The sequence below is a fragment of the Euprymna scolopes genome, chromosome 35, assembly GCF_053919585.1.
Source record: "Euprymna scolopes isolate OS-2025 chromosome 35, ASM5391958v1, whole genome shotgun sequence".
Lineage (NCBI taxonomy): Eukaryota > Metazoa > Mollusca > Cephalopoda > Sepiida > Sepiolidae > Euprymna > Euprymna scolopes.
This window is the reverse complement of record NC_136516.1, coordinates 19,834,929-19,861,284: the sequence shown is the minus strand read 5'-3', so window position 1 is coordinate 19,861,284 and position 26,356 is coordinate 19,834,929. Positions and strand designations below refer to the sequence as shown.

The 26,356-nt window shown below is 31.6% G+C and overlaps 1 protein-coding gene across 1 annotated transcript in view; it reads left to right on the top strand.

Moving 5' to 3' along the window:
- The window catches only part of LOC145259722 (alkyldihydroxyacetonephosphate synthase, peroxisomal-like), a 65,420-nt gene extending 39,537 nt beyond the window's left edge, over positions 1 to 25,883 (top strand). Inside the window, exons 10-20 of the mRNA XM_080117409.1 lie at positions 1,098 to 1,206; positions 3,479 to 3,606; positions 6,338 to 6,389; positions 7,915 to 8,054; positions 13,511 to 13,560; positions 15,359 to 15,428; positions 17,020 to 17,081; positions 18,749 to 18,838; positions 19,932 to 20,031; positions 20,401 to 20,458; positions 25,139 to 25,883. Of these exons, the coding sequence (XP_079973535.1) occupies positions 1,098 to 1,206; positions 3,479 to 3,606; positions 6,338 to 6,389; positions 7,915 to 8,054; positions 13,511 to 13,560; positions 15,359 to 15,428; positions 17,020 to 17,081; positions 18,749 to 18,838; positions 19,932 to 20,031; positions 20,401 to 20,458; positions 25,139 to 25,272 (993 nt within the window). The 3' untranslated portion in view covers positions 25,273 to 25,883. The remainder of the gene's footprint in view (positions 1 to 1,097; positions 1,207 to 3,478; positions 3,607 to 6,337; positions 6,390 to 7,914; positions 8,055 to 13,510; positions 13,561 to 15,358; positions 15,429 to 17,019; positions 17,082 to 18,748; positions 18,839 to 19,931; positions 20,032 to 20,400; positions 20,459 to 25,138) is intronic.
- Positions 25,884 to 26,356: the final 473 nt, after the last annotated feature.

The window sequence follows — 26,356 nt, the reverse complement described above, 5'->3', positions numbered from 1 at the left end:
GTTGCCAAGATTGCTGGAAAAATGGTTGGATCATTCTACTGCTCTAGAAGGTATCTCACTGCCAGTGTAATCTTCTATCTGTATAAAAGCCAAGTATGTCCTCAAATGGAATACTGTTGCCACATCTTGGCAGTAGCTGCTCAGCACACTCTATCCAACCTTGATAGTTCAAAATCGGCTTCAAAACCTAGTAGGTAATGCCATTTTCTCTTCTCTGCAACCTCTTTCCCATCGTGAGCCTGTCTCTGCTCTCATTATTTTCATGGCAAGTGCTTAACTGAACTCCAATCCATAGTTCCCTTTGCCAAACTTTCACAAAAAAAAACACTCGTCGACTAGCTACAACCACTACGAAACGATTTTCCCTATTCTGTATTTGTGCCTAAATCTAAAGGCAGATTCCATCAACTGCATGCCTGTGGAACACTGTTCCGCTGTCCTGCTTCCCAGTTGAATACAACATGGTAGCCTTCAAGTTCAATGTAAACAAGTTCTTGTTGAGACGTCCACATAAATAATCAAATTCTACTCAATTTACACCATTAATGGTTACCACACTACCACCTTACATTCATTAACCCATATTTTCGAGTGGCCTTCGGGACTTGATAAGTGGTGGCTCCCTAGTAAAAAAAACGAGCATGTGTTTTTTTTTCTTTTCTTTTTAGATGAACGAGAAAGGATTTGGGGGAATTAATTTAATGATATATATTTCCTTGTCATTGTCATTCTTTTTGGTAAACAATTACTATTAAAACAAAACAAAAAAAACACTATAAAAAAAGAAAAAACATTTACGATTTTAAAAAAAAAAAGTAAACAAATATTTTCTTTTAACTTAAGACAAAAATGTTTTCCTTTTTATGTTTGACTCATATTTTTTTTATTGTCCATAAGTTTGAAAATAACATTTGTTTATTTTTTACAAAATTTTTAGCACCCTCCCCCCAAAAAAATAAGCCATTTATTGTGCTCTCTTAAAATTGTAAAAGTCCCAAAAGCTTTAAATTTGCTCCAACTTCACAGCCCTGTTTGTAACAATAAAATAAACAGTTTAAATATTTGTGAGTAATTTCTATATTTCTGAATTTTTTTAGCTTGTTCATGTAAAGTTTGTTACCCCGAGAGGAGTGCTGGAGAAAAATTGTCAGGTGCCGCGGATATCAGCTGGCCCAGATATCCATCATTTAATTCTTGGATCAGAAGGTTTGTTGCTTTTATATTTTAAAATCTTAGGTTCTTGTCCAGAATTCCCCCTATATTAAAAAAAACAAAAATAAAGAAAAATCTATATGATGTAGTACCCATGACGAAAATATCATATCCTGAAAACCACGTAAAATAATCAAGTAATTTTATTTTTATAAAAAAAATCATTTTTAAGCTATTAATGGGAATTCGTAGGCATTACAACATATATCTCATAAGTTTAAGTTATGTTATGAATTACTTAGGACTTCTACCCAGTCATGGTTGGTGTAAAGAAAACATGTTATTCTTATGGATTAAATAAAGAGGGTTCCGTTCAAAATTCTGTGCAGATTTCTGAGGTTGACAAAAATTACCAAATTCTAGAGAAAGATTCCCCGAGTTTGACAAAATATACCTAAAGAAGGCCAAAGGTTACATCAACCGAAACATTGTTCGAATAACACTCAGGATGAGAACAGTAATCTGAGGAATCCAAGTAACGCATATTATCATCCTGGTTATTATTTTTGCACCATACAACACGTAAAGCTATTAAGAACAATTTTAAAAAAAATTTTTTTTTTTTTTATTACATTTTCACCCCAAACAAGGCGTATTGCCACTTTGGTGTAGGGGGCTACTATCAGGGGCAGCAACTACTGGGGCACTATGTTGGGATTTGGGCAGCAAGATGTCAGTTCACGTTGCACTTGAACTTCTGCATGTCAGTACAGTTGGGGAAACAGGAACTTTGAATGGAATTCCAGAGTCCAGCGGTTCTGGGGAAGAAACTACTGGAGGAGAAAGATCTTTTACATCTAGGGATCTCTACTGTGTTGGGGTGGGATTTAGCTGCCTGTCGGGTTTGTCGAGGGTGTCTACATCGTGGGGGCACAAGTGTCTGCAGTTCGTTAGAGCATTCACCATTAAAATACTTGTAGAACAGGCAGAGAGATGCAACGTTTCGTCGATGGGACAGAGGCTGAAGCTTAGATGCCAGTTCAGGGCCTATCAGATTGGCGACTCTTTTTTGAGCCTTCTGGAGGTTGAAGGTTCAATCCTCACTATAGGTGATACTAAGAGTAAAACTGAAATTATTTAACACCTCTATTTAATTATGGTGGACAGGATGAGAATAAGCAATTACACACGAAGACAAAAATTACTAGAAGCCATACTAATTAAAGAAGAACTCAGTCGTGTTCAATCAGATGTGCTTGAAGGATGAGAATAAGGTCCTCCTGCGGATAAAGAATCCAGTTTGAAATACTGTATATATTCTCATTTTTGACATAAAGCTTTCTATATTTAAAAAAAAAAAATGCTCCTAAAAAAAGGTTATCAGTCCACAAGGACTCATGGCTCGGTGGTTAGAGTACTTAGCAAATTCTGTTATAAAAGTGACCTTATTCTGAAATTTGACGATTCAATCGTCATTATGGGCGACCGAAAAATTCAAATTGCAAATTACTTGGGACTTCTAGCCAGTCATGATGGAACAGGAGCAAGCTACCCTTTTTTTTTTCCAAAGGGGTTATCACATATCAAGGCCCGAAGGCCACTCGAGGATAAGGGCTAATTTATGTATTGTAGGCATCAGGACAGTAGCGTAGTAATCGTTTGTGGTTGAAATTTGGTATAATTAGATTATTTATGAGGACGGTTTAATAAGAACTTGTTTAAATTGGACTTGAAGATGACAATATTGTAGGTAGCTGGAAAGCAGACCAATGGAACAGAGTTTCATAGGCATTATCTTGTGAATTAGATAAAGGATTCTATTTGAAATTCTGTGAAGATTTGTGAGTTCAATAGAAAGATTTCCGAGTTTTACAAAGTAAATCTGAAGAAGGTCGGAAGTTGCATCAACCAAAATGTTGTGAAAATGACGCCCAAGATGAGAACCATCTAAATAATACAAATTATCCTCATCTAAAAAATTCTGAGTTCTTATTTCAAATTTGAATTTAAAAAAAAATACAAAAAAAATCTGTCATGGAAAGATGTTATATTCCAAAAATTATGTAAATCGATTAAATATTTTGATGATTAAGAAAATCCAAATTTATGATTTTTAGTGAACAAAAAGTTTTAAGCCAAATTCTAAATAAGAACCAAATTCTGAAACCCAAAAATTTTTATATTTAAAAAAAGTGTTTGATATTTTTATATTCAACAAAATGTGTTTTTTAATATTTTTATGTTTAAAAAAAATGTGTTTAATATTTTTTTATATTTAAAAAAAAATGCATTTGTTAATTGATTGTAAAATGTTTTTACTTTTTAGGGACATTAGGAATTGTTACTGAAGCGACACTTAAACTAAGACCATTGCCACAGTGTAAGAAATACGGGTCGGTTGTGTTTCCTACCTTTGAAGATGGTGTCCAGTGCCTTAGAGAAGTAGCTAAACAGGTATGTGCACTTTATTTTCATATTTTAACAAATATAATAATAAAATAATAGTGGGCTCATTTTGGTATATCACTCTGATCTCCATTATGTTGAATTCAATTGAAATTAATGGCTCTTGTCTTGGGGGAGCTCCATGTCTTGACAAGCTTCTGGAACTGACCTTCACTTCCGATCTGAAATGGAACACGCACATCAAATCGCTGGAAAAACAGTTGGATCACGCTACTGCTCCAGTAGGTATCTCATTGCCAATGCAGTCTTCTATCTGTATAAGAGCCAGGTATGCCCTAAAATAGAGTACTGCTGCCACATCTGGGCAGGAGCTGCTCAGCGCATCCTATCCAGCCTTGACATAGTTCAAAACTGGCTTCGAAACCTAGTAGGTGATACTCTTTTCTCCTCCCTGCAACCTCTTTCCTACAGAAGAGACGTTGCAAGCCTGTCTCTGCTCTATTGTTATTTTCATGGCAAGTGCTCAACTGAACTCCAATCTATGCCAAACTTCCACAGAAAGCACTCAACTAGCTACAACCACTATAAATGATTTTCCCCCCCACTCTCTATCTGTGCCTAAATCTAAATGCAGATTTCATGAACAAAGCTTCTATCCCAGAACTGCCCGCCTGTGGAACAATGTTCCACTATCCTGCTTCCCGGTTGAATACAACATGGTAGCCTTCAAATCTAATGTAAACAAATTCTTGTCGAGCCGTCCCCATAAATAATCAAATTCTACCCAATTTACACCATTAACAATTTACTTAACTACCACCTTACATTCATTTACCCTTATCCTCAAATGGCCTTAGGGCCTTGATAAGTGGTGACTCCCAAGTAAAAAAGAAAAAGATAAAAGTAAAAATGAAGTTATGCCTCTACACAAACCGGTTGACCCAGAGGGGACCAAGTATTAAATGGTGGTGCTATTAAATATATAAACCAAACTGTTTTTTTTTTGTCTTCCTTCATCTCCCTACAGTTGTATATAGGTCAGCTACTTAGCAAAAAGGGAGAAGATGGTGAAAACGGAAAAATTATATCTGCTTAATTTTTTTCTTTGCTGTCAATGCGATTAGATGAAAGAGATAAAGAGGATAAAAACTTGGTACTCGTGCAGTTTAATCAAGACATTAAAAAAATGAAAATATTGAAAAAAGTTATATTGTACTTACTCGTTATGGAATAAAGTTTTCATGCAAAAAAAAAATCACTTAATTTGATCAAGTATGTTTTAGTTTTTTTTTTTTACATTGAAAATCAAACTTTAATGCAATCATTGTTTTTCTGTGGATGAAGAGGGAGGCGCCGGGGGAGATAACTTCAATCACCGCTTAAAGTTTGTTAAAATTTGATAAAACAATTTTGAAACATGGGCAGAAAAAATATCTAGATAAATATTTTAGTTTTTTTTTTCACTTATTTTACAGAGTTTCTTTGTCCTTTGTTAATTCCTTTTTCATTTTGACCTTTGTCAATCACTTTTTCATTTAAAGCCCCCCCCCCCATCCCTAGAAATAGGCAAATGGCGACGATATGATCGATCTCATTAAAATTTGATTTTCCTTTGTAAAAAAACCTACTTGATCAAATTAAGTGAAATATTTTTGTATGAAAACTTCATTCCATAACAGATACGTACAATATAACTTTTTTTCAATATTTTCATTTTTGAATGTCTGATTAAACTGTACACGTGCCGAAAACTCTCCCCCACTTCGTTTTATTTATGACGAATAAAGTAAAGAAATTGATCTGGATTAAATGTTTAAACAAATAAATTGAAAATAAATTTTGTGTTTTTAAAATATATATACAAATATTTACTGTGAATCACAGATGAAATTAATGTTTTTATATCGATTGTAAAAGAAAAAAAAATCATAGGAAATTTGTGTTTACTTTGACTATAAAATAATATGTTAAGTTGCGTTTGAATAAATAATTGTCAGTTGCATTTGTAGATTAAAGTGAATATTATTCACTCTTTGACCTTAAATTATCTTAGATGACAAATGAATTTATAACTTGTTTTTGCCAAGATTAAATGTTGCCAGTATTAAATATATCTTGGCAAAATCATCCCATGAAGCAGCAACTTTATGGCAACCTACCTGCCAAATCTAATACCATCAGGGAGAGATGCCTACAATTTGCCAGTCACTATCTGAGAAGCAAGCATGAATTGGTGAGTGATGTATTGCTATGGACTCCACGACACGGACGCGCAAGCAAAGGATGACCCAGATCCACGTACATCCAGCAGATAGCACATGACGCTAACTGTGAACCTGAAGATCTGAGGCAGCTGATGGAAGACAGGAAACTCTGGAGAGGAAGAGTCACATTGGTCCAGGCAAGGAACCTTGATGATGATGATGATGATAACTTGTTTGGAATTCCAAGTTTCTTACTGACTTTAAAGTTTTTTCAAAAGAATTTTGTTTTAAAGCATCTTCGAACAATTTTATTCTTTATTTTATCAAATTTGAAAAGAAAATTGCATCCACTTTAAGTGGATAACATTTTATTTTTTAAAGAATTAAATTTTTTCATAAATATATATTTTTTTTAAAGAATTAAATTTTTTCATAAATATATATATTTTTTAAAGAATTAAATTTTTTCATAAATATATATTTTTTTAAATAATTAAATTCTCGTATTAATTTTCTTTTTAAATGATTAAATTTTCTAATAAAAATATTTTTAACTTTTTCTTAAATATTTTCAGCGATGTGCTCCTGCCTCAATTCGTTTAATGGATAACGAACAATTTCAATTTGGTAAGTTTATTTTTTATTTATGTAAATTAAATTAATTTTTTTTTTTTTGTGGTGGGGGGGGAGGATAATTTCTTTATAAACAAGAATTAAATATTTAATCAATAAAAATGAAAAACTTGGTTTGTTTAAACCTGCTCACATGTAGGCTTGAGTTCTGTCTCTTTTAAAGCTCTCCAGCAAGCCATGTCCATACTCAAGATTTGGATACAAGTCTATTCGAGTTATACAGGGTAATCAAAATGCCATGTACATAATGATTGCTAAAATTCACAATCCTTTCTGTAATCCGACTACATTCAATACAAAAATACTTCTAGAGCCTTCTACCCTGAAAGCTTCTTTTCTTGAACTGCTAAACTTTGGAATTCCCTCCTTGTATCCTGATTCCCCTACTGTATTAACATGCAAAAATTTAAATGTAATTGTAACAGACATCTTACTGCTCAGCTCCCTACTAAAAGTGCCTATTTAGGCATGGTACCTAATTCATAATATCCCCGTATATCTCGGTGGCAATTTTCTTTGTTTGGGGTAAATACAAGTAAAAACAAAAAAAAAAAAAAAAAAAAACTTTTGTCTGTGCCTGACTTGTCCGCCAAGTCTCAGTCCAACAGTTTTTATTTTATTGCTGTTCAATATGCTCAAAATGTGTAAATGTGTACCTCTGCTTTGATCAATTTAGAACATTGCATAATGGTCATTGATTCTGGACTACTATGTGTAGAGTATTGCACATCCTCAGAGTGCTAAATAATCTAGAAAACTCTTGATAATTGAACTCCCCAGAATCATACATTTTGATTCCCGAGTTCAACAAGAGTCACCAGAAGTAGATCCGAGATTACATCGACTGAAATTTTATGCAAAAAATGCTCACGATAAGAACAGTAATCCAAATAATATGAATTATCAATCTTCACCTCGAAAATTCAGAAACTGAAGTGGATCAGATATTTCCCTAAATAATCTTTCCAAAATTATTAAAATTATAAAACAATATAAAAGTTAATTATTTAATTGTATGAAAAGAAAAAAACCAGAAACGCCCATAATAATGAATAAACATAAAGTTATGTCCTTAATTCTACAAAGATATTATATTCCAAAAATCACATGAATTGAACAAGTATTTTTTTATATCGAAAATTATTTTTTTTATGATTTGTTTTTTAGCAATTTTTAATAGTAAATTGTATCCACTACAAAGCTGATTTTGATCTTGTTAGTTCAAATGGTCTCTCCGTTATTTATAAAACATGGTGGATCGAAACACAATGTCTTGCTTCCTCATAAAATCTGCTATTCTAACTTTAAAAAATATACTTGGTCAGGTTACATGATTTTTGGAATATCACATTTTCATACTGTGATGGGTACGTACATTGTAAAGTTTTTTTTGGTTTTCTGCATTTTTGTTTAGAAAATCGGTTTAATTCTAGTTAAGCACCTAAAATTTATACTATTGGTTAATTTTCTTTTATTTGAAACTTAAAATTTAGCTTTTTTTTTTTGTCTTTTATTTTAGGTCATGCACTAAAACCTGAATCTGGTTCAATATTTGCAAGTTTCTTGGATGGCATCAAAAAACTCTACATCACAAAATTGAAAGGTTTTGATCCTGAGAAACTGTGTGTTGCAACTTTATTATTTGAAGGAACAAAAGAGGTTTGTCTTGAGGGTTTTTTTTTATTCTTTTTAGCTTCAAAATAGAAATGATGAAATAATTTTTTTCTGAAGTTTGATTAGAATTTAATTAGTTCCTAGCTGCATTCACACAGAAACTCTGTCTGTCCATTGGTCTGTCACACTTTAGACGTGTTTATGTAACTCTACAGAAGACTTTCTACACATCTGCCATGTTTATATTTGAAATTGCATTTTCATCACTAATGATATATAAGAAAATAATAATTTTAAAAATCTGCATATAAGGAAAAAACAAATTTTAATATCCGACAAGAAATACTAAATTAAAAATTAAGAAATCCTTAATCCGTGGAGTTTCAAAGGATGCCTACTTCTCGTCAGAGGAAAAATAATAGCACAATATAATGGTGAAATGCTATTTCAAGCATAAAATAAAATTACAAAATATGAAAACTAACATATTTTCATAAAAGAAAATGGTTTTGAAATTTGTAGCAAATTGGAGTAGCTATAGCAACAAAAAAATTCTAGAATGTAAAATAGGTAGGGGAAGTTGATGGAAATCCATAGGTTGAAATTCATATTTGGTAAAATCCAAAATATAAGTTTGAAGAACAATTAATAAACAGAAAGGAAATATATTCTAATAAAAATATATTCCTTTCAAAAAAAATTATTTTGAAATAAGAAAATCAAAAAGCAGAACTCTCAGTTCTTATAAAAAAATACATCCTTTTCGTAGGTGAGTTAAAGACAAAACCAAATTTTATATATATATATATATATATATATATATATATATATATATATATTTATATATAGTAGCTTAATGTAAAAGGAAGAGAAAGATCAGTTCCACGAAAGGAGATTTATCCGAATAATGCCAAGCTCAACAATAATTATTGGAGCTTATACAATAGGACAACAAGAGTATGAAATGAAGACACAAAACTATATATAGGTAGATATAGAATGGATCATTTATTGAATAATGGAATACAGGCAGAATTCTGGTGATAGAAGGGACTCTTATCTATCCCCCAAATTTTGCCTCTATTCCATTATTCAATAAATGATCCATTCTATATTTACCAATACATAGTTTTGTGTCTTCATTTCATACTCTTGTTGTCCTATTATATATAATCTACACAAATTGGTATTAAAACTCATTAAAATTTTAAAAACTTTAAATAAACAGAAAAAAATTGCTTTTGAAACACGTTACGAAGCAAAAATTTGATTAAAAGAGGGGGAAAAAAATCATTCAAATTTCTTTTTTTTTTTTTTTTTTTTAAGTTGAAGCATCATTAATTTCGAACTGTATCAGATCTATTATCAGAGAATGAAAGAGTTCTTTTGTTTGTTTGTTTGTTTGTTTTTTTTCTTGCAAGTAAAATTCGTTTCCTTTGTGTTTTAATACCAAAGGCATGCTGTTGTAGTTAAACAGATCTGTTTCTTGGAAGTTTTGAAAATTTTTAATGATGCTTCCACAAGCTTTATTACCAATTTTTATACCTTTTAAAGTGGACATATGCTGAAGAAAAACTCACATAGAAGAGTTCCATTACATCTTGTGTGTTTAACAACAACAACATGCCTTTGGCATTACAACAGAAAGGAAACAAATTTTACTTGCCAAAAAAAAACAAGCAAAAGAACTCTTGCGCTTTCTAATGCTGGATCTTATATGGTCAGAAATTAATAAGAAATGTTTCAACTTTAAAAAATGAAATTTGAATTCTAGGAGACGTTTTGTTATGGATATTCGGTTATAGTCGGCTAATGTACTTCCTAATTTTTGCTTTTTTTCTCTCACACCTATATCTCCCCTCTGCATGTATTCTTCTTTTTATACTTTTCCGATATTTTTATACTTTCATTGACATATATTTATCTATAAATATAAAAGCGAAAATGTATGTATGTGTGTTCGCTTTTTCTGTCTACAAAAGGCTTTTTTCAGAGAAGCGGACGGTCGATTCATAACTTTTAAAAACTTTTTATATCACATATAAATCGTTATATCTCACAGTTAGCAACAAAGCTCGCGTGTCTATTTAATTTGCTCGATTTTGGGAAGATAATTATTCAACATTTGTCGCTCGCCGCATGTGGGTTAGTCTTTTTCCTATAACATCTTGGGGGGGGGGCGTTCAGCAGTAAATACTATCCCATAGTCAAACTTGACCTCATTAACTCATTAAAACGGGCACCTGCTAAATCCAAGTAATTAAATAAATTAAACGTGTTTCCGTTAGCATGTCGCGGTGGGGCAATGGTTAACGTCGCACTTTTTTTTTTCACACTTTAATTTACAACTTTGCCTCAACGGGTCGGGTTCGATCCTCATACTTACTTTTTTTTTTTTTTAATAATTTTGTTAAGTTTTATTCTATACTTTTCAAAATGTCCTTTTCTTATATTTTATTTCAATGAATCGCTTCACGATAGAAATACTGAAGAACAATAAAAAATTAAGGAACTGATTTACCTTGTCACTGCTACGTCGGTAGTTAGGAAGTACGTTAGTTTACTATAACCGTATATTCTAAAAACATCATGGGAAAGAAGATTTTTGAACATTTGTGTATTATTTGTTAAATGAAAACTTAACTTTAGACAGTCGTTTTTATTAGCCGCCTATTTGCTGATGGGCATATTAATATAAAGTGAAGTGACAGTGTAATACAAAATTGTGACCCAAATTAGATTTCTACCATATTTTTATTTATGGTTTTGTGAGTCACAGGTTGCAATTTATTATGTGGACATTTAGTATCACTGGATAAAAAAAAAATTGACTCTGCTCTAGTTTTGGTTCTTGTCCAATCTTCCCCCATATTTAAAAACAAAATGAAAGAAAACTCTGTATGATGTATGTACCTGTGAGAGAAAGAAAATATCATATTCCAAAAATCACATAAATTGATCAGTTAGTTTCATTTTTATAAAGAAAATCATTTTTAAGCAATTAGTCGGAATTCATAGGCATTACAACATAAACTTTGCAAGTTCAAATTATTCAGTTATTTCCCTTTGTGTTTTTTTTTTTTTTTTAGATTGTTTTCAAAATGGCAGAGAAGATAGCTGCTCTTTTGCTACTCATTAAATTTTAATTTAAAAAAAAAAGTAAAGTTATTTGATCAATTTACATGATTTTTGGAATAGGATATTTTTTGTTTCATCATGTACATTGTACAGATTTTTCTTTATTTTTGTTCTTTAATATAAGAGGAATTCTGGAAAAGAACTAGTTTTTTTTAATTTAAAACTAAGGTTCTTGTTCAGAATTCCCCCTATACCAATATTTATATCATTACTTTGGAATATGTTGTTCGTTTCAACTTTGTTGCAATTATTTAATACAAAATTTTAATTAATTGGAATGTTTATTGATATGATTATTATTTATTCATTTAGTTATTGCAGACTATTATCCTCGTCAGGTAACCACCTGACGAAGGCCAGAAGAATAGTTGGCCGAAACGACAACTAAAAAGATGAGGATAATAGTCCGCAATAAAATAAATTAATTTTAATGGTGTATATTTTGAGCATTGTATAAAGATGTGCTTAAAGATTTCTGAATTTTTATGGTGAGGATTGAAAATTCATATTATTTGGATTAATAGGCCTACTATTCTCATTTTGAGTGTTATTTGCACAACGTTTCATCCAATTTTTCAGATGTATCTTGTCAGACTTTGGAATCCATACAGAATTTTTAATCCATAGGGGTAACATGCTCTTGTTCCACGAGCCATGACTGAGTAGAAGTGCTGAATAATTTGCAATTGTATTTTAAGTGTCACCCGCACTGAGTATTGAACCTTTAATCTCATAAAGAGTGTAACTTTTTCTTTTTTTTTTTTTTACACAGGCATCACCACATTATCAGGGCCAAGAGGCCACTCGAGGATAAGGGTTAAAGAGTGTACAGTAGAAATTGGACAATATAGTAACCAATTCGGTAAATTTTAACTTATATGGAACGGCTCATCAAGAACTTGTTTACGTTAGACTTGAAGACAACCATGTTGTAGTCAGCTGGAAAGCAGGAAAACGGAAGACAATTCCACAGGCGTGCTGTTCTAAGAAAGAAGCTTTGTTCATGGAATCTACGTTTAGGTTTAGGCACAGATAAAGAGTGGGGGGAATTAGTGATAGTGTTTTCAGCTAGACGAGTGTTTCTTGTGAAAGTTTGGCGAGGGGGGACCATAGACTGAAGCTCAGTCGAACACTTTCCATGAAAATAACGATACATCAGAGACAAACTCGCAACATCTCTTCTGTGAGATAGAAGTTGCAGCGACATCTCCTACGAGGCTACGAAGTCTATTTTGAACTCTATCAAGGCAGGACAAGTCCTTTCTAGCAGCTCCTGCCCAGATGATGCAACAGTATTCCATCCTTGGACGTACCTGGCTCTTATATAGATAGAGAATTGCATCAGCAGTGAGATATCTACTGGTTCGATAGAAAGATCCAACCATTTTTAATTTTACCAAATACTTTATCAACTATGCTATGGATTTCCAAACTATGGCCCACAGGCCAGATCTGGTCCACCAAAGTCTTTAATCTGGCCCGCGAAGCTCTTATGAAAATGTAAAAATATTGAGGAAAAAATTTTTTTAATTGAAATGTGTGGAAATAGTGTGGTGGTTTTTTTTTTTGTTAAAAAAGAAAAATTATTTTTTAAAAAATGAGGTTTGGAAGAACCAGTCTCACTACAAAGCAAAGCTAATTAGCAAAACTGTATAAAACATGTCCAGATCATTATGGCTGGCATAGCTCTAAATAATTGGCAATATGACACCACCTCTGTTTGAAAACTTTGGCGACCCCTGCACTATGACATGGGTCCTTACAGATTCCTTGGTTCAACAGAAAGATTCCAGAATTTGGCAAGATACACTTGGAGAAAGTCAGAGATTGCATTGATCGAAATGTTGTGCAAACAGTAGTCCGAATAATCTAAATAATAGGGAGGACTTGTTTCTTTTTTACTGGCTCCCCGACAAAGGAAGGATTATGAATAGTAATTCACTTTCGTTTTTCTGTTCATTTGTTTGCACTTTTGTCAATAATCACAATTTTTTTTTTTTTTTTTTTTAATTTTTTTTTTAAATTTTGCACAAACATTAATCATGGTGAACGTAAATTTTTGCCGGAACAGATTTTCGGGGATAACTCTGGAGTGTGTGTGTGTGTGTGTGTGTGCGTGTGTCCCATCCATCCCCGGGAGCATTATTGAGGTAAAATGGCCCCCAAATCGTTCTCCATTTGTTTGTTTGCACTTTTCTCAATAACCACGCCTTGAAATATTTTGAAATTTTGCACAAACATTAGTCATAGTGAAAGTAAATTTTGCACTTGTGGAGGGGGATCCTGCATGCTCGGCTTTTATATTTTTAAGAGACATTTTCATTGATTTAATTTCTAAATCATTGATGACAATTACGTTGCAGGAAGTGGCAGCATTGGAAAAACGAGTCTATGAAATTGCTTCAAAATTCCGGTGAGTTTTTGTTTAAATTTATTTTGTTGTTCTTTTTTTTTGTTCTTTTTTTTTGTTTGTTTGTTGCTCTTTTTTTTTGTGGCTCTTTTTTTTTTTCTTTTTTTTTTTGCTCTTTTTTTTTCCCCTTTCATTTTCACCTTATTTTAACTTCTTCTCGTGTGAATTATTTCAGTAAAAATTTACTTTGAATCAAAACTCACACTCCAGCCCCAATGCTCTTTTTCTCCCTTTGTTACCAGAGCTATAGAATTTTCAAGGCAGTGTCAGAATGATTGTATCAGCTATGAAATTATGAGCTATGGATACTTAAGGCATGAAACAATGAAAAAATACCTATACTGCAAGATGAACTGATTACATATCTTAGCATTTATGCAGTACAAGGACCATACTGTCGTAGGAATTATCTGAACAGTTTACAAAAATCTGAAGGTGTGAAACATGTTACATGATTTTTTTTCTTTTTTGCACAAATGCTGGCCAATTTTTTTAAATGAAAAATATATTTCTGTCAATATGAAACTAATTCAATGAAAAATTAATTGAAAAATGAAAACAATATTCTTGAATAATTATTGGGCAATTTTAAAGAAACTTTTACAAAATTCAAATTCAAATAATAAACAAATTTTTTTTGATTTGTTTTATGATTTCCTTTTTTCTTTTTTTAATTAATTTTTTTGTTCAAATCAAAGATAAATATTTAGATTTTTTTTATATAATAAATCAATGATACCAAACAAATATTTTATGATATTTTTTTTATTAGGGTCAAGGCGCTCAGTTTCGGCATTTGCGTAAACCAACTGGATGACACCTACGATAGCATGGTTCTTATATTGCATAAGTACAAAGATATGTTACCAATTCACCTTGCAATATTTTTTATCTCATGCCTTTCCTGAAAAAAAAAACAAAAAAAAAACAGCATTCCGGCATATTCCTCAAGACATTTCATTATTGCATTACTTCCCCTGTTTTCTAGATGGTGGTAGAGGATTTGGCGTCCCCGACTAAACATCTTCCAATATATATTTTAACTGAAGAAATTTATCATATTCTTAGACAAATTATTAGTATTATTATTAGTAGTAATTGTATTATTATTATTATATTATTATCATATTATTATTATTACATTATTATATTATTATTATTATTACATTATTATATTATTATTATTATTATTATTAACATATTATATTATATTATTAGTATTATATTATTATTATTATTATATTATATTATTATTATATTATTATTACATTATTATATTATTATTATTATTATTATTATTATATTATTATATTATTATTATTATTATAAGTAGTTTGGCATAAGGATACTTTACTGTAAAAAAAATGTTTATTTACTTTTAAAAATGTTTCACATAAAAAAGAAAGTTAACTTAATTACAAGAAATAAATATTGCATATTTATTAATTAAAAGTAAGAATTGTTCACATTGCTCCACTTTTTTTTCATTAAAATGTTAATAATAATAATATATTATTAAATTTTATGTTATAGTAGATAATATCTGTTGGAAGATGTTTCGTCCGGGACACTAAATCATCTATCACCATCTAGAAAACAAGAGAAGTAATGCAACAATTAAATGTCTTGAGAAATATGCCAGCATGCCAAAAAAACTAATAATAAAATAAAACTACAAGAAATTCACAAATTGCTTAATCAGTTTACATTTTTTTCTCTTTAAATTGTGCAATATCTCCATTTTTTTTTTTTTTTTGTCTACAACTATTTCTTAATAATATAATTTCGTTTATACTTTTAGGGGTATTCCTGGCGGTGCTGACAACGGAGAGAGAGGTTACATGTTGACATTTGTTATTGCTTACATCAGAGTAAGTAATTCATTTCATTTTTTTTTTTTTTTACCATTGATTCATGTGTAATGGTGGTCGTTACGCTCGAACCGTGTTTGTTAAGCTTCCAACCTCTCTCAGAACCTCTGCCGTGTGTGATAGATTAGAAACCGATGTACAAAATGAACAAGCATAGAAAGCTCTCTTTCCTTTCTTTGTTCGGCTTACTTTTCCTTCTTTTTATCATCGGATTTTTACATCGAGATGCGATTAAGATGAATACCAAAAAGTAAATGGTTCTGATTGCTTTTAGTTGAGATTCGATGTCTTCATCACTTCAAAAGCAAACCGGTTTTCCCTGGAATGTGTGAGCTGGAATTTTTGTTTAGTTTTAAGTAAAAAAAAAATACAGACTAAGTGAAATTGCTTAGAGTTTTATCCCCGAATGACTTACAAAGGGAACCATATAGTAAAGCTCAGTCGAGCAAGAATCTGTTGGACTTGAAAACAACCATGTTCTAGACAGTCGGGAAGCAGCTTCATGGTATTGTGTTCCACAGTTCTAGGAAAAGAACTCTGTCCATGTAATTTTTGCTTAGTTTTAGGCACAAATAGAGAGTAAGGGAAATTGATGATAGTGGTTGTAGCTAGTCGAGTGTTTGCCACGAAAGACTTACGGTTGGGGGGGGGGTCATGTAGTCAAGCACCTGCTATGAAAATGAAAACAAAGTAGAGAGAAGCTCGCAACGTGTCTTCTTTGAAAAAAACGTGGATTCCATGAACAAAGCTTCTTTCTTAGAACTGCACGCCTGTGGAACTCTGTTCCGTCTGCCTGCTTCCCACCTGACTACAACTTGGATGTGTTCAAGTCCAACGTTAAAAAATTCCTAATGAACTGCCCCCTTAAGTAAACACTTCATCAAATCTCCACACTAACGTAATGAACTTGCAATAACCCTTATCCCTGAGTGGCTTCTGGGCCTTGATAAGTGGTGACCACTGTGTAAAAAAAATAAAAAATAAATAAAAAATAAAAGAGTAGCAGGAAGGAGAAAAGGACATTGCTCACTAGATTTCGAAGTTAAAATTGTACCCTAACCCTGCCAAAGCCAGAAAGGGTGCTCCGAACAGCATCTCCCCAGATGTGGAAACATTACTCCATCTTAGAATGTGGTTGGCTTTTATACAAGTTGTGAATTGTATCAGGAGTAAGATAGCTTTGAGTGGTAGAATGATCCAATCATTTTTCTGGTGACCTTTGCAACCGATTTGATGTATGTGTTCCATTTCAGATCAGGAGTGAAGGTCTGTTCTAATGGAGAAGTTATATTTTGTGCAAAATTGCACATTTGTAACTTGTCTAACTTCAAAGTAAAAAAAAAAAAAAAAAAAAATGACCCGCTCTTCATCTGATCTCCAAAAGAAATATTCTCCATTGAACCTAAAGTTTGTAAGTTCAATCCCAGGTGAAGAGACATAAGAAAATGTGAAACTGACAACAACAATGTTGAGCATAATAGTCGATACATGTAAACAATATAAAATTTAGTTAAAATATTAAAAAAAAAACCCAAAAAAAACCTGAATTTCTTTTAAAGAATTGTTTTTCCTATTTTTTTGTCTTTTTCAGGATCTTGCCTTTGAATATTACGTTGTAGCTGAATCATTTGAGACCTCAGTACCATGGGACAGGTGAGTAGTTGATCAGTTTGACACTCTGGATTCTAATCTTATCAGCTGTCCTGAACCGTTGTTGCACAGGGGGCAACCTATTAATGGGTGGAGAAAAATAATTTTTAACATAGTTGATGCTGATAACTCGACCATCTATGGCAACACATTAAAGGCCGTAAATGACAAAGTTCTCTCTGATTCTCTCTCCTCTGATCTTGAGCACATGGTACAATGGGGGAAGAGGTGGCTGGTCACTTTTAATGCATCCAAAACCAAGCTTCTATCTTTACATCATCAACGCTCTGATCCCCATTTGGCATAAATTGAAATGGATGGCTCTTGTCTTGGGGAGGCTCCATGTTTTGACAAGCTTCTGGGTTTGATCTTTACTCCTGATCTGAAATGGAACACGTACATCAAATCTATTGCCAGGGACGCTGGAAAAATGGTGGGATCCTTCTACCGCTCCATAAGATATCTCACTACTGATGCAATTCTCTATCTGTATAAAAGACAAGTACGTCCAAGGATGGAGTACTGCTGCCACATCTGGGCAGGAGCTGCTAAAAACAGCCTATCCTGCCTTGACAGAGTACAAAATAGACTTCGTGGTTTAGTGGGGGACGCCCTTTTCTCTTCCCTGCAACCTCTCTCTCACAGAAGAGACGTTGCGAGCCTGTCTTTGTTTTATCGTTATTTCTATGGCAGGTGCTCGTCTCAGCTCCAATCCCTCGTCCCCCCTCGTCAATCTTTCACGAGAAACACCCGTCTGGCTGAAACTACTGTCAATACTCGGTCATGACTGACGGAACGAGAGCATCTTACTCCCGTGGATTAAATAAACGATACTGTTCATAATTCCGTGCAGATTCACAAGTTCGACAGAAAGATTTCCAACTTTGATAAGAAGTTACATCAGATGAATCATGAAAATAACACTCAAGATGAGAACAGTAGTCAGAGTAATTAAAAATATCAATTCTCATCTAAAAACAATTCAGAAACATGAAAATAATAATTCAAAAATGGGCTTCAAGTGGTACTTGTTTTTCCTAAATCGAATGGTAAACTTTCAAAAATGAGTTTTATTTGATCAAGCCGAAATACATAAATCTCATAAACACAGTCCTTCAGTCAAGAGCCACAAGTATCCAACCTAACTGGAGAGGCACACCAGCCAAACATCTCTTAAAAAAAAAATAAATTAATAAAAACAATTCTTCTCAATCTCCCTTCTTCAGAAGGCCAGCTCTGACCTTCTCCCATCTCTTGAAATCTTTTCAATCTGACTGATTCTGGCCTTTGTTAGTGGTCACCATTCGACCACTCAGAAGTTGACTACTCAAGATATCCAGCATAACGGCCATACAGTTTATCTTTTAAGGAAAAATTCCAATTACTTAAGACTTTTACCCGGTCATGGCTGAGATAGCAAGAGCATGCTACTCCCATGGATTAAATAAAGAGTTCCGTCAGAAATTCTGTACAGATTCTTGAGATTGACAAGATACACTTGAAGAAGGTGAGGGTTACATCAGATGAAACGTGAAAATTACACTAAAGATGAGAACTGTAGTCAGAATAATCAAAATTATCAATTCTCGTCTCAAAAATTCAGAAGCATGAAAATAATAATTCAAAGTTGTCATTATTTTCTGTCTTCATTTTTTTTTTTTTTTTGGTAGAGTGATTGATTTGTGTAGAAATGTAAAGCATCGAATCCATCAAGAATGCAAGGGAAAAGGGGTTCAATGGCCACCGTATACAACTTGCAGGTAATTTATTGATTTTTTATTCTTTGTAGACTATTTTGAGATGATAAAAATATTTGGTGCTTGTCCAGAATTTCCCTTATATTAAAAAACAAATATACAGAAAAATCTTTGATCTATGTATCTGTATTGCAATGAAAAGATCATATTCCAAAAATCACATAAATGGATCAGATAGTTTTTTTTTTTTTTATAAAAAATAATTTTTGTAATATTTTAAGTGCTTGATGGTAAATTGTAGCAATTACAAGGCTGAAGAATAACAAAAAAAAAAATCTCAGGAGTTTGAATTGAGTTATTTTGTTTTGTTTATTCAAAATGGCAGAGCAAGATACCCCATCTTCGCTTCCTCATAAAATTTGATTTTCTTAGTTAAAAAAAAACCTACTTGATCAATTTATGTGATTTTTGGAATATGACACTTTTCTTCTTCCACAGATACATACCTTATACAGGTTTTTCGGCATTTTTGTTTTTTAATATAGGTTAAATTCTAGACAAGAACCAACTATTTTGATCCTAATTTTTGCTTTTTCATGTGATATCTTAAAATAATATCACAGAAATATCCCTAGAAAAACTGCCATAGTTACTGCATTACGTAATTATAGATGGCCTGATTTTTCAGATCCGTGATGACATTGTTAAACCTGCATTTGTGATTTGTTTTTGTTTTTTTCTCTACTGGAAAATATTTTTGAAAAAATTAATTTTTTATCAAATATTTTATAATAGAATTTTTAAAGTTAAGTAAAATTAAAAAGAAAAGAAAAATGTGATGTGCATAACAATGATGAAAAAAAAATATCATATTCCAAAAATTGTACAAATTGATTAAGTAGTTTTATTTTTAATTAAAAAATCATGTTATCCTCAAGTTCAGTCTCTCTTTATTTACAAAGGATTTCTGCGGAGCTGTCGCCTGCACAGTGAGGACCCTAAAAATCCCCTTTTTTTTTAAATGCTTTTTACAAGGTTATTTTTTCCCCCAATAGTAAAAGAATTTCCTTTTCTTTTTCTTGTTTTTATTTTTTTCATTTTTTTATTTATTTTTTTTTTGGCTTCCAAACTTAGAAATGAAATTCAAATTTTTCAGGGTAACACAGACGTATGATGCTGGTGCGTGTGTTTATTTCTATTTTGCCTACAATTACCGCGGCGTTAACAATCCTGTACAAACTTATGAAGAGATTGAGGTGAGAATAAAAAAAAAACAAATCTTTTCTCTTTTTTTCAATTTGCCACCATTGCTGGCATCAAATTGAAAAAGTTTCCAAATTTATACGTAATCAATTTCTACAAATCTTCAAACTTTGTTTATTTAATCAGAAAAATCCACTTCTTCCCTATGATATACACGATACAAATCTTCACTTAAATATTTAGAATTGATTATTTTTTTTATTCATGTTATTCTTCTGTCCGCTGCTTGTCTCGGTACAGCAACCTTGTAGCTTTCGTTTCTCTTGTTTTGTTCTTTATTCCTCACATTCCATAAGCAATTTTTCTGACAAAGGGGGCAGAATTGCTGTTTTCTAGGTCATAATTTCCTTTTTCTCTTACAGGGTAAAGCAAGAGATGAAATCCTTTCTAATGGTGGCAGTATATCCCATCATCATGGCGGTAAGTATCTACAAACATCTAATAAATAAAATAAAGTCAGACGGCTTTTCGACTTTAAACCTAAATAGATTCCATCCTAAAACACCAATATTTTATCATTTATAGCCATTTTCTTTTTATTAAAACCTTAGGGACATCTTTAAAATTTTGGTCACTTTAAATCTCCCCCTATTGAAAGTCCTAAGTAATTTGCAAAGATTCATGGTATAATAGATAAAGTATTTTGTAGAATTCAGTTGTAAATTCTAGAGGTTGAAGGTTCAATCCACAGTGCGGGCGACACTCAACATACAATTATGAAGCACTTAGGACTTTTACTCTGTCATGGCTGACAGAATGAGAGCATGGATTAAATAAAGGGTTCCATTCGAAATTCTGTGTAGATTCCGGAGTTTAATGATACATCTGAAGAAGGTTGGCGGTTACATTGACCGTTTTACAAATAACACTCAAGATAAGAACAGCAATACAACTAATATGATAATAATTAAATTAGAGAATGGTACACAATACATTTAAAGTGACAAACATGATAGGTGTCAAACACTTTCTGCATTTCTATACTACATTACTAATGTAATTAACAAATACAAAATATCGAGTAATTAATTTTAAATATAAGTTAGTCGAACACCAAAAATGATGAAAGAAGGCAGACCTATGGTGATTTTTACATAACATCAATATTTCTAATGAAGGTAACAGGCTACCATCCGGTTTCTTCATATACTGACTTTTAACATTTGTTCATAAAAACTTTTATTAAAAATATATTTATGGCATATACTTTACACAGACTCTTATTTGTTCAAAAACTTTTACTAAAAATATATTTATGGCATATATTTTACACGGACTCTCTGCATACATGTTTGCTCAACTTTAACACCGTTTCCATAACGTGTGAAACATTTATATCATACCTGGATTATCTGATCACTAGATTCACGTTCAGCAAACCGATGGAAGACAATAAATTTTAACATTAGTTATTTCAAAAAATTAAACTTCATACTTTCTACTTACTTAATAATTATATAATAATAATTAAATTAGAGAATGATAAGGGGTTCAGTTTCAAATTTCCCCCCCAGGTTTTCTGAGTTTGAATAAAAGATTCCAAATTGTGAAAAAATGCATCTGAAGAAGATCAGAGGTTATAGCAGTCGCAATCTAATGAATATAAAATACAAGATGACAATAGTAGTCGTCTGAATCAGCCAAATTTATTAATAAAAGTTTAATTTTGTATTTAGTCGATTAAACAGGTTTAGTTTTGACCAATGTAAACTTCAACCTTCTTCAGATGCATTTTGGTGAATTGGGAATTTGTATGTCGAATCTTGCAGAAAATTTTAAACTGAACCCATTCACTGAATCCACAAGAGTAGATTGTTCTCATCCTGTTTGCCATGACCGTGTAGAAGTGTTAGTTTAAAATTTTTCTTAGTATCATCTATAGTTAGGATTGAACCGCTAACCGGCAGAAAACTGTCACTTAAAAGTGTTTAATAATCAGTTCTAACAGTTGCATCATGTGAAGAATTTTAGTTTTGAATTTTGAGAAGTTTAAACTTATTCGTGTTTTCTCCCTCACATCCAAGTCGTAATATGCATTGTTTGAGGTGAAAAAGATTAAAATAAAAAATTAAATTAAAATAATTTCAATACATATCAAATGGAGATGGGCAGCCAAAGAGAAACCTTACTAAACATGATATCAGGTCTGTAGAAATCTGGATCAAACATTAAAGGATATCTCGAAAGTGCACCACAATCTGTCTACCGAAGTGTTACCATTTATTACTTTTTTTTACCGTCACTCATATCGCAATTTTCTGATAAGTATTTTAATCTATGAGAAGACATCATGATTAAATATTTGGAAATATAAAGAACTTGAATCTTAAAGATCTTCACCAAAAAATGGAATTAAATAACACAGAGAAGGTTGATTATGCCATAAAACAGAACAATTCAAAGAACTTCAAGAATAAATACCTTTTTTCCAAAATTACTGGATTTGGAATTAAATAACCCGAAAAGGGTTGATACGCTGCAAAACAAAACCACTAAACAAGGTTTCTTAGTTCAAATAGATTCCCAATTTTGTAAATATACATGAAGAACAGAGATTATATCATCTGAGATATTTTCTAAATAACATTCAAGATGAGAACAGTCGTCTAAAGAAGACATTTGATACAAATTATTAATTCTCATTGTAAAATATTTCTTAAACATAAAAATGCATCGTTATTTGTTTTATTGTGTGTGTATGTGTGTGTTTATAGGCTGAAACTGATGAATTTCACATCAAATATGTTGCTAAGTTTATGTAAAAATGGGTGGATCATTCCGCCAATCCAGAAGCTGTCTTACTCCTGATGTTATAGTCAGCTCATGTCTTCCTAAATTTCTACGGAACACTACCAAAAACGGTGCCAAGGCAAATCCGTTCCTTCACTTTTTTATTTTTTTTATTTAGTATTTTGTATTGTGAAGCAATTTATTGAAATAAAATATAAGAAAAGGACATTATTGAAAAGTATACAATAAAAATTACCAAAATTATAAAAAGATAAAAATAACAATTAGTTTTTATTTGCATTTTTAATAACAAAATTAAAAGAATAAGTTTTGTTTTGATTGCTATTTTATAAGAAATATATGTTTTATGAAATTATAAAAAAAAAAGATGCTTATGTATTTTTGGTACCACCCTATTTTTAAATAGTTTTTTCAGGTTAAATTCAAGTTTCATGATATCTTTTTTTTTTTTTTATTAAAGTGTTAGGTGGAAGCACAGAATAGTTACAAAACACCCTCCCACGTTAAGAATGGCTTTCAAAATAATAACGTTATTATTTCAGCACTATATAAAAAATACATAAGTACCAAGTTTTTTTATTGAGATTTTATAATAAATGTTTATGAAATTATTGAAATCAAAAGAACAAAATTTCAAACATACAAAAAACGTATCCAATAGATAATATATGCACAGGGGAGATATAGGCATAAAAGAACAAAATTTCAAACATCATACAAAAAACGTATCCAATAGATAATATATGCACAGGCGAGATATAGGCATAAAAGAACAAAATTTCAAACATCATACAAAAAAGCGTATCCAATAGATAATATATGCACAGGGGAGATATAGGCATAAAAGAACAAAATTTCAAACATCATACAAAAAACGTATCCAATAGATAATATATGCACAGGGGAGATATAGGCATAAAAGAACAAAATTTCAAACATCATACAAAAAACGTATCCAATAGATAATATATGCACAGGCGAGATATAGGCATAAAAGAACAAAATTTCAAACATCATACAAAAAAGCGTATCCAATAGATAATATATGCACAGGCGAGATATAGGCATAAAAGAACAAAATTTCAAACATCATACAAAAAACGTATCCAATAGATAATATATGCACAGGGGAGATATAGGCATAAAAGAACAAAATTTCAAACATCATACAAAAAACGTATCCAATAGATAATATATGCACAGGCGAGATATAGGCATAAAAGAACAAAATTTCAAACATCATACAAAAAACGTATCCAATAGATAATATATGCACAGGGGAGATATAGGCATAAAAGAACAAAATTTCAAACATCATACAAAAAGCGTATCCAATAGATAATATATGCACAGGCGAGATATAGGCATGAAAGAACAAAGCAAAGGAACTGATTTGCTTTGTCACTACATCCGATAGCGCTCCGCAGAAAATTAGGGAAGACGTTAGCCGATTATAACCCCTGACGCAGTTCTCTACCTGCATAAGAGTAGAATGCATGCTAAGATAGAGTACTAATGCTGCATCGTACAGATAACCGAGTTAAACAAGAAAAACCCGAAGAAGATCGAAGTTGTATCAGCTGAAGTTGTACAAATAACAAATCAAGATGAGAACAGTCAAATAATTGAAATATTATTATCAATCTTCATCTTACAAATTTCAAAACATAAAAGATTCATACTATTTCAATTCTTCATATTACCATTCTCATCTTGAGTGTCATTTTCACTACGTTTCAGTTGATGTAACCTCTGACCTTTTTTTTTTTTTTTTTAGGTGTGTCTTGTCGAAATTGGGAATATTTCTGTCGAAGTCGGGAATTTGAACGGAATTTCTAATTGAACTCTTTTATTTACTTCACGGAAGGTGTGGGGAGGGGTCATGCTCTCATTCCATCAGCCATAACTGGATAATGGTCCTTACTAATTTGCAATTATATTTTTTCTTGTCCACAAGGACCCGTGGCATAGTGGTTAGAGTACTTGGAAAAATTCAATTGAAAAGTGATATTCTCTTGAAGGTTCAATCCTTAGTGTGGGCGATTGAAAAATACAATTGCGAATTACTTACAACCTCTATCCAGTCATGGCTGACGAAACGTGAAGTAAATAAAGCATTCCGTTCAAAGTTCTGTGCAGATTCCTGAGTTTGACAAGAACATTCCAGATTTTGACAAAACGCACCCAAAGAAGGCCGGAGTTTACATCAACCGAAACATTGTGAAAATGACATTCAAGATAAGACCAGTAATCCAAAAAAATCCAAATAATACGAATAAATAATCCTCATCCTCAAAATTCAGAAATTTAATTAAAAAAATCAATCTTTATTTTTTCTCTTCATTTCAGTGGGCAAAGTGCGTAAGAAATGGTTGCGAAGCACGATCGGAGATGTTGGCGTTGGTGCATTGAAAGCCTTGAAGGCTTATGTTGATCCCAAGAATATTTTTGGAAATCGAAATCTATTAAGCGGAAATCTGTAAACCGTCGAAATTTAAAAGAAAAGAAAAAAAAAACTCCATTTAATCTCGACTTTGTTGTAATTTAATTTTTGTTTTTGTTTCACCATCGAATGATGGATGACTCGAAAGAAATTTTTTTTATTTCTATATTTTGTTATTTTGAGCATCAAAGCATTTAAAACTATTAAAAAATTGGGTGCTTGTTCAGAAGTCACCCTATATTAAAAAAACAAAAATAAAGAAAAATCTTTATGAGGTATGTACTCATGACAAAATGAAAATATCATATTCCAAAAATCGCATAAACTAATAAAGTAGTTTTATTTTTATAAAGAAAATTATTTTTAATTAATGGGAATTCATAGACATAATATAAATCTTGCAAGTTTGAATTATTATTGAATTATTTCCTTATTTTTCCGATTTTTTTTAATGGCAAACAAGACAGTCATGTCTAAGACGCTCATAAAAATTTGATTTTCTTTTTTAAAAATAAAATTACTTGATCAATTTATATGAATTTTGGAATATGATATTTTCATTTTGTCATGGGTACGTACAGATTTTTCTTTATTTTTGTTTTTTTTAATATAGGTGTAATTTTGGACAAAATCCCAAAATTGAATTTATCACTTTGACTTTTTGTTACAGTAAATATCTTTTTGTTATTGCAATATAATAAATAAATTGAATTTAAAAAAAAAGAAAGAATTTTTCATTAAAAAAAAAAAATCACTATTTTTCATGATTGTAAATGAAACCAAAGGAAATTTTTTTTTTTTGTCTGGGTAAGATTTTTGCTTAAAGTCAAGATTACCATTTTTTGACTTCTGGTTTCTGCTGCACATTTGACATGGTCCAGTAAACAAAAAAGCCATTTTTAACATGGGAAAGTTGGAGTGGAGGAACTTTCATGCTATCCAAAGAAAATAATCATTAATCAAAAGGGACCAAATCTTGCTTGTCACCATCGCCCTCCTACAGAGCAGAAACCAGAAATAATTAAAAAAAAAAAAAAATGGACGATCTTGACTATAACAGTTTATTTTCTTATTAATAATGTTATCTACAAGGTGGCCCTACTTGCCCCCATTCCCAGAATCCC